Source organism: Oncorhynchus gorbuscha, linkage group LG02 (genome assembly GCF_021184085.1).
Source record: "Oncorhynchus gorbuscha isolate QuinsamMale2020 ecotype Even-year linkage group LG02, OgorEven_v1.0, whole genome shotgun sequence".
NCBI lineage: Eukaryota > Metazoa > Chordata > Actinopteri > Salmoniformes > Salmonidae > Oncorhynchus > Oncorhynchus gorbuscha.
Window position 1 is genome coordinate 90,132,198 of NC_060174.1, and position 9,391 is coordinate 90,141,588.

General features: G+C 43.1%; 1 protein-coding gene across 1 annotated transcript in view; it reads right to left on the reverse strand.

Annotated features, from left to right (window-relative positions):
• Positions 1-9,013, reverse strand: part of LOC123994814 (calpain-5-like) — a 57,275-nt gene extending 48,262 nt beyond the window's left edge. The window contains exon 1 of the mRNA XM_046297827.1: positions 8,431-9,013. Within this exon, the coding sequence (XP_046153783.1) occupies positions 8,431-8,697 (267 nt within the window). The 5' untranslated portion in view covers positions 8,698-9,013. The remainder of the gene's footprint in view (positions 1-8,430) is intronic.
• Positions 9,014-9,391: the final 378 nt, after the last annotated feature.

Genomic DNA, 9,391 nt, shown 5'->3' on the forward strand with positions numbered 1-9,391 from the left:
TATATTTTTTAAATGTCCCCCTCATCAATCTATACCCCATAATGACAAAGCAAAAGCAGGTTTTTAGAAATAAAAAAACTGAACTCAGTACTTTACTCAATACTTTGTTGAAGTACCTTTGGCAGTGATTACAGCCTCAAGTCTTCTTGGGTATGACACTACAAGCTTGGCACACCTGTATTTGGGAAGTTTCTCCAATTCTTCTTTGAAAATCCTCTCAAGCTCTGTCAGGTTGGATGGGGAGCGTCGCTGAACAGCTATTTTCAGGTCTCTCCAGAGATGTTCGATCGGGTTCAAGTACGGGCTCTGGCTGGGCCAGTCAAGGACATTCAGAGACTTGTCCCGAAGCCACTCCTGCGTTGTCTTTGCTGTGTGCTTGGTGTCATTGTCCTGTTGGAAGCGGAACCTTCGCCCCAGTCTGAGGTTCTGAGGGATCTGAGCAGGTTTTCATCAAGGATCTCTCTGTACTTTGCGCCATTCATCTTTCCCTCGATCCTGACTAGTCTCCCAGTCCCTGCCGCTAAAAACATCCACACAGCATGATTTTTGCCACCACCATGCTTCGCCGTAGGGATGGTTCCAGGTTTCCTCCAGATGTGACGCTTGGCATTCAGGCCAAATAGTTCAATCTTGGATTCATCAGACCAGAGAATCTTGTTTCTCATGGTCTGAGAGTCCTTTAGGTGCCTTTTGGCAAACTCCAAGTGGGCTGTCATATGCCTTTTACTAAGTGGTTTTCCATCTGGCCACTCTACCATAAAGGCCTGATTGGTGGGGGGCTGCAGAGATGGTTGTCCTTCTGGAAGGTTCTCCCATCTCCACAGAGGAACAATGGAGCTCTGTCAGAGTGACCATCATGTTCTTGGTCATCTCCCTGACAAAGGCCCTTATCCCCGATTGCTCAGTTTGGCCGGGCGGTCAGCTCCAGGAAGAGTCTTGGTGGTTTCAAACTTCTTCCATTTAAGAATGATGGAGGTTCTTGGGGACCTTTAATGCAGTATCATTTTTTTGGTACCTTTCCCCAGATCTGAGTCTCAACACACTCCTTTCACGGAGCTCTACAGAGAATTCCTTTGACTTCATGGTTTGATTATCCCTCTGACATGCACTGTCAACCATGGGACCTTAAATAGACAGGTGTGTGCCTTTTCAAATCATGTCCAATCAATTGTATTTACCACAGATGGACTCCAATCAAGTTTTAGAACCATCTAAAGGATGATCAATGGAAACAGGATGCACCTTGAGCTCAATATTCAGTCTCATAGCAAATGGTCTGAAAACGTATGTAAATAAGGTATTTCATTTTTTAATTGTATTATTTTTGCAAAACAAATCTTAAACCTGTTTTTACTCTGTCATTATGGGCTATTTTGTGTGGATTGATGAGAGAAAAAAACATATTTAATCCGTTTTAGAATAAGGCCGTAACAAAAAAATGTGGAAAAAGTCAAGGGGTCTGAATACTTTCCAAATGGGCACTGACATTTTATTGCTTGTCAGTCATGTCATAAATAACCACAACTAATCTGGAGGCCAAGGAGTGGTTGTAGTAGGGAGAGAAGGCTGACAGGGATGGCAGGAGAAAGAAAGACAGGGTGATAGGTACAGAGCTAATGAGAGAGAGAGAGAGAGAGAGAGAGCTAATGAGAGAGAGAGAGAGAGAGAGAGAGAGAGAGAGAGAGAGAGAGAGAGAGAGAGAGAGAGAGAGAGAGAGAGAGAGAGAGAGAGAGAGCTAAGAGAGAGAGAGAGGTACAGAGCTAATGAGAGAGAGAGAGAGAGTACAGAGCTAAGAGAGAGAGAGAGAGAGAGAGAGAGAGAGAGAGAGAGAGAGAGAGAGAGAGAGAGAGAGAGAGAGAGAGAGAGAGAGAGAGAGAGAGAGAGAGAGAGAGAGAGGTACAGAGCTAATGAGAGAGAGAGAGAGGTACAGAGCTAATGAGAGAGAGAGAGAGAGAGAGAGAGAGAGAGAGAGAGAGAGAGAGAGAGAGAGAGAGAGAGGTACAGAGCTAAGAGAGAGAGAGAGAGAGAGAGTGAAAGAGAAAGAGAAAGAGAGAAGGAGAAAGAGAGAGAGAGTGAGAGAGATGGGGAGAATTTTATAGCGCCCCTTATTTATGCCTGCCTGCTCTGTCTTGACTTGCAGCCATAAACATACCCAAGTGCTATTTAAACAAGCGAAGCACTAAACACTGTGTACTCTAATATCTAACTCACTAGAAGTGTCACGAACGTTGTTGTAAGAATCAACGGACCAAGGCGCAGCGTGCGTAGACTTCCACATGTTAAATAAATGAAACTCACTAAAACAATACAGAACAATGAAACGTGAAGCAAATGCAGTGCTCACAGGTACTACACAAAAACAAGATCTCACAAAGCACAATGGGGAAAAGGCTGCCTAAATACAATGATAAACAGCTGCCTCTGATTAGGAACCATACCAGGCCAACATAGATATTAACACACTAGATCACCCACCCTAGTCACACCCCGACCTAACCAAAATAGAGAATAAAAAGACTCTCTATGTTCAGGGCGTGACAAGAACCCACCTCTTCTGTCTGTTACACATTAAAACATCAATACCTCAAGTGAAATTATGACTCAAATTGCCTGAAATAGGCCTTCCTCAATAATGATAGGTATTTTAATATTGAGGAAGGCCTATTTCAGACCATTCAAATCAAATAAAATGTTATTGGTCGTATCACATACAGTATTTAGCAGATGTTTTTGCGGGTGTGGCGAAATGCTTGTGTTCCTAGCTCCAACAGTGCAGTAATATCTAACAATGCACAACAATACACACAAATCTAAAAGTGAAAGAACGGAATGAAGAAATACAGAAATATTAGGACGAGCAATGTCAGAGTCTGGAGCATAAATATATTTATACCACTGCATTGTTGAATACTAGTTTCTGATTGGTTAGAAGGGTATTCTAGAATGGATATTAAAACCAGATAACTGAACAGATGGAAAAGATATCGGGACACCTCAATAAGCACCTACACATGCAGACTGTACTTGCTATAATAAGCATATAATAAGTATCTGAAGAATACGTAGGATAGAATAGTATATGTACAGCAATAGTTGAATAGGATGAGCCTTGACGAGAATACAGTATATATATACACATATGAAATGGGTAAAACAGTATGTAAACATTATAAAGTGACCAGTGTTCCATGTCTATGTACATAGGGCAGAAGCCTCTAAGGTGCAGGGATGAGTAACCGGATGGTAGCCGGCTAGTGACAGAGTACTGGGTGGAGGCTGGCTAGTGATGGCTATTTAACAGTCTGATGGCCTTCAGATAGAAGCTGTTTTTCAGTCTCTCGGTCCCAGCTTTGATGCACCTGTATTGACATCGTCTTCTGGATGAAACCGGGGTGAACAGGCCGTGGCTTGACTGGCTGAGGTCCTTGATAATCTTCTTGGCCTTTCTATGACACCAGGTGCTGTAGATGTCAGGCAGGGTACTCTGGTGATGCGTTGGGCAGACCGCAACACCCTCTGGAGAGCCCTGCGGTCGCGGACGGTGCAGTTGCCGTACTAGGCGGCGATACAGCCCGACATGATGCTCTCAATGGTGCATTTCTTCGGCCTCCTGAGGTTGAAGAGGCGCTGTTGCACCTTCTTCAGCACTCTGTCTGTGTGGGTGGACCATTTCAGATTGTCAGTGAAGTGTACGCCGAGAAATTTGAAGCTTTTCACCTTCCCCACTGCAGCCCCGTCAATGTGGATGGAGGCGTGCTCCCTCTGCTGTCTCCCAAAGTCCACCATCAGCTTCTTAATTTTGTTGATGTTGAGGGAGAGGTTATTTTCCTGGCACCACTCTGTCAGGGCCCTCACCTAGGCTGTCTCGTCATTGTTGGTAATCTGGCCTACCACTGTTGTGTCGTCTGCAAACTTGATGATTGAGCTAGAAGCGTGCGTGGTCACACAGTCATGGGTATACAGGGAGTACACAAGGGGCCCGTCTTGAGGATCAGTGTAGTGGAGGTGTTGTTTCCTACCTTCACCACCAGGGGGTGGCCCATAAGGAAATCCAAGACCCAGTTGTACAGGGCGGGGTTCAGATCCTGGGCCCCGAGCTTAATGATGAGCTTGGAGGGTACTATGGTGTAAAGGCTGAGCTGTAGCATCTTGCCTGAAATACCTCAATACTGCAACTGAAATGCATACTGCATACTAAAATGCCTCCATACTGAAATACTTCAACTGGAATACCTCAATACTGAAACACCTGCATACTGAAATACTTCAACTAGAATACCTCAATACTGAAATACCTCAACTGAAATTGACCTGGGAGAACGAGAAACACAAAAAAGCATAAAAACCATCAAAGGAAAGCAATGTACAAAAGGCTGTGAAGTAATTGCAGTTAAATCATATCAGTAATGTTAGTTCATCACATCAGAGCTGTAGCTCTGCCCGCGAGGGAAGTGGAGCAGAGCATGCTGGGCGATTGCCAGCTCAGAGAAGAAGATCAACTTGAGAAATGTAAATTGAGAGAAAGTTCAAGCCATCCTTGTGTTCTCACCAGTTAGCGATCATTGTGTGAGCCAAGGCCAGTGTGCATCTTTGTTGACATGTATGTAAATATATTATACAGTATCTTTTAGGTGTTAATATCTGAAGATGCACTCTACGACGATAACGTCATAGTAGTAGTTTCTACTGCGAGCTAGCTATTGTGAGCTGCCTAGCTCTATTTTGGTTGTCATATCATTTCGGACATTTAACTATTTGTATAGGATAATGTCCCCCAGTGCGTTGTTTATATGCCCTGTAATTGTTTATAGTAACAGTCAGAAGTTGACACACCTACTAATTCAAGGATTTTTTCTATTTCTTTTACATTGTAGAATAATAGTGAAGATATCAAAACTATTAAATGAAACATAAGGAATCATGTAGTAACCAAAAAAGAGTTTTCCAACAGTCTTGAAGGAGTTCCCACATATGCTGGGCACTTGTTGGCTGCTTTTCATTCATTCTGCAGTCCAACTCATCCCAAACATCTCAATTGGGTTGAGGTTGGGTGATTGTGGAGGCCAGGTCATCTGACACAGCACTCCATCACTCTCTTTCTTGGTTAAATAGCCCTTCACAGCATGTAGGTGTGTTGGATCATTGTCCTGTTGAAAAACAAATGATGAGTCCCATTAAGCACAAACCAGATGGGATGGCGTATCGCTGCAGCATGCTGTTGTAGCCATTCTGGTTAAGTTTGCCTTGAATTCTAAATAAATCACTGACAGTGTCACCAGCAAAGCCCCCACACCATCATACCATCTCCTCCATGCTTCACTGTGGGGACCACACATGTGGAGATCATCCATTCACCTACTCTGCGTCTCACAAAGACATGGTGGTTGGAACCAAAAATCTCAAATTTGGACTCATCAGACCAAAGGACAGATTTCCACCGGTCGTGTTTCTTGGCCCAAGCAAGTTTCTTTGCAGCAATTAGACCATGAAGGCCTGATTCACACAGTCTCCTCTGAACAGTTGATGTTGAGATGTGTCTGTTACTTGAACTCTGTGAAGCTTTTATTTGGGCTGCAATTTCCGAGGCTGGTAACTCTAATGAACTTATCCTCTGCAGCAGAGGTAACTCTGGGTCTTCCTTTCCTGTGGCGGTTCTCATGAGAGCTAGTTTCATTATAGAGCTTAATGGTTTCTGCGACTGCCCTTGAAGAAACTTCTTGAAAGTTCTTGAAATATTTCTGTGTTGACTGCACCTCATGTCTTAGAGTAATGATGGACTGTTGTTTAATTTTAGCTTATTTGAGCTGTTCTTTCCATAATATGGACTTGGTCTTTCACCAAATTGGGATATCTTCAGTTAACCACCCATACCTTGTGTCACAACAAATGCATTAAGAAGGAAATCAATTCCACAAATGAACTTTTAACAAGGCACACCTGTTAATTGAAATGCATTCCAGGTGACTACCTCATGAAGCTGGTTGAGATGATGCCAAGAGTGTGCAACGTTGTCAACAAGGCAAAGGGTGGCTTCCTGGAAGAATCTCAAATTTGATTTGTTTAACACTTTTTTGGTTACTACATGATTCCATGTGTGTTATCTCATAGTTTTGATGTCTTCACTATTATTCTACAATGTAGAACATAGTAAAAATAACGAAGTAAGTAGGTGTGTCCAAAGTTTTGAATGGTAATGTAGGTTCATGGTACATTAACACATGGGTATTACATCGTATTTCACTGTTTAGAGCTATTCAAATTCATTGTGCAGTTGTAGCCCTGTACTGAAGAGGATGGTGCTATGCTTTGTAGTGTGGCAGCACCCCTTTGATCTCAAATGAATACAGTCAGAATCACTTTAATTGCGCTGTATGGTCCTGTATAGCATTAAGTCATCATAGGCATGTTATAGCATTGCATATTGTTTATAAGAGATGTGAATTGGAGATTGTATTCTGTCAGTCACTATTGTATATTTATTTATCTCTTTACTTGCAGACCACACACACACACACACACACACACACACACACACACACACACACACACACACACACACACACACACACACACACACACACACACACACACACACACACACACACACACACACACACACACACACACACTCTCTCTTTGGTTGAGGCAGGTTTTCAGAACACTAAGTGCCTTAGACCCTCCATACACTGTGTGGTGCTGTTCCGTGCCTGTGCATCTTCGGCGTTATTAAACCACCTCAACTGGAATCCTACCTAAAATAATGTTTACATATTTTGCATTACTCATTTCATATATATGTACTGTATTCTATTCTACTGTATTTTAGTCAATGCCACTCTGACATTGCTCGTCCAAATATTTATATATTCTTAATTCCATTCATTTACTTTAGATTTGTGTGAATTGTGTGTGTGGTTTTGAAATTTGTTAGATATTACTTGTTAGATATTACTGCGCTGTTGTAGCTAGAAACACAAGCATTTCGCTGCACCCGCAATAAGATCTGCTAAACATGTGTATGTGACAATACAATTTGATTTGATACATGTCTGTCATCTGTGCCCTAACCAGCACACGGGAGCGAACACATAAAGTAAAACCTAACCTAAAGAATATACAGTCCACCAAGTCCTCACTTACAAACAATCACCATAAAAAGTGAGAGAAAGAAATTGGAATATCCTGTGTCAGAGAGATTGAGGTGGAAATAGCTCTCCTCCTTCCACCTTTCAATTCTCCATGTCTCTCTGCTGAGTCATTAAGCGACCCCACGCCAACCACCAAAACGCTGTAAAATGACAGGCTGACATCGCCACATAGACCCAAACAGGCCATCTGTGTGACCCAGATATCACCGTAATGAATGCTGCCTGCCGCACCACACTTCTCATGTCTAGCTAGCTGCTCTGGGACTCTGGAATGAGCGGCACTCTGGGCGGAAAGAGAGGAGAGGGGTTTGGGAAGGAGGAGAGAGGGAGGGATAATTGACTTGGACACTTCCTAACACTTTGTCTGGCCCTAGGCACCAGCTTAGCTTGTTGTTTTTTTTAGCTGGTGTTGGTTTGGTCCCCCCGTGGGAACATCTGACTCCACATCTCTCCACACACACACACACACACACACACACACACACACACACACACACACACACACACACACACACACACACACACACACACACACACACACACACACACACACACACACACACACACACACACACACACACACACTTTGCTATTCTGAGTGAGTGAAGCTGTTCAGCAAATTATATGGTAAAAAATGCAGCTCCCGTTAAGGACTACAGAGGTGCCCAATATGGGACTAGGGGTCCTTATAAAATAACATGATTTAACATGAAATATATTTGTCTAGTGGTAGTGCTGCTGTCCCTTGATTACAAATTTCCCCGGGAGGCAGGGGTTCGATCCACGACTGTGCCATTTTCGGTGTTGTGTCCATCTTCTCTATGTCCCCATCTCAGTCTACTTATACCCTGTATCAATCAATAAAAATCCCAAAAAACAATATACATTTCGATATTTTGGCTACTATCTTCTCCTTCTTCATAGTCTGTGGTTTTACACAGGAAGTGAGTGTGTGTGTGTTTAGCTCCAGTCTACCAAGCATGAACCTAAATAGCACAACATTTGCTGACCATGCCAGCCCAACACAGCCCGCCTCAGTAGTGTGAAAAGGATATGTAAGTGTAAACGTGAGGAGAAAAGATCATCTAGGGACAGGTGTAGAAAATGTGCATGAGCTATACACACTATAGTGCAACGTATTGAAAAGGTGTTTATGTCTCTGTCCAAATAAACCATGAATACATTTTCGAAAGAAAAATGGTGTGCTTGCTTCAGCAGTCTTAAAAAAAAAGTTGTATGGTAGTGGAAGAAGTTGTAGTAGTAGTAGAAGTAGCTCACTCACCCGGGGTCTCTTCCAGTGCACACGTCCGATCCTGTTGCCCTGGTAAAAGAGGGTGTCATCCACTGCGGGGAAGCGCAGGTCCTCGAACAGCAGGCCGCTGGCAAGGCACTGCCTCTTCAGGGTGGAGTACTGCTGCCCCTCGAAGGCTTTCACAGACGAGAACATCCTACAGCCCGTAGGGACCACACGCAGGAGACAGGGGGCTCTGTTAGTGACCTGGAATTGGTCTCCTACCAACAGGTCTCTTATATCCTTGAAGATTAGCATGTGTCAATGTTATTACATTTTACCTTTTGGGTAGGCTACACTAAGGACAAATACACACACACACATGTATCAAAAGTTGTGATACAAGAGTCCATAATAGCAGAAAATAAACATAGATAGATAGACAGAGCTGTTGAGGAAACAAGCTATTCTACTTGTTGTCCCAGCGCAACGAGCTGTTGAGGACCTCGCCATACGATGTGACAGGAGATCAAGGACTCAACAAATCACCATGGAGACGAAGCAGGATGTTCTCTTCAAGGTTAATTTGACACTTCAGATTTGCTACTGGCCAATGACACAACAAAATGGCTACCAAATTGCCTACAGAGTACATACAGTTCCAACAGGCTTGTATAGAATGAGATGATTAATCAAAAGGCTTATCTGTTAGCTACACAGGTGGTTTCTTTATTTTTTTTAATCGCGCTTAATCCTACAAAGACAATCTAAAGGCCATTGGGAAATAAACCAATGGGATGAATTTCTGCATAGCAACTCGGTTAAATAAGGCACACTGCTCTTTTGAATTGGGAGCAGGATATGTAATGAGATCTTATAGAGGGCCAGAAAGGGAAGAGGAGGAGTGTGTGTATGTGTGTGTGGAGAGGTGAGGTGAGGGTAGTTAGGCTACTTCTCTTTAAAATCACGTAACATTGTCTGTCTGATGTCGATTCAATCTCAAATGTCCCAG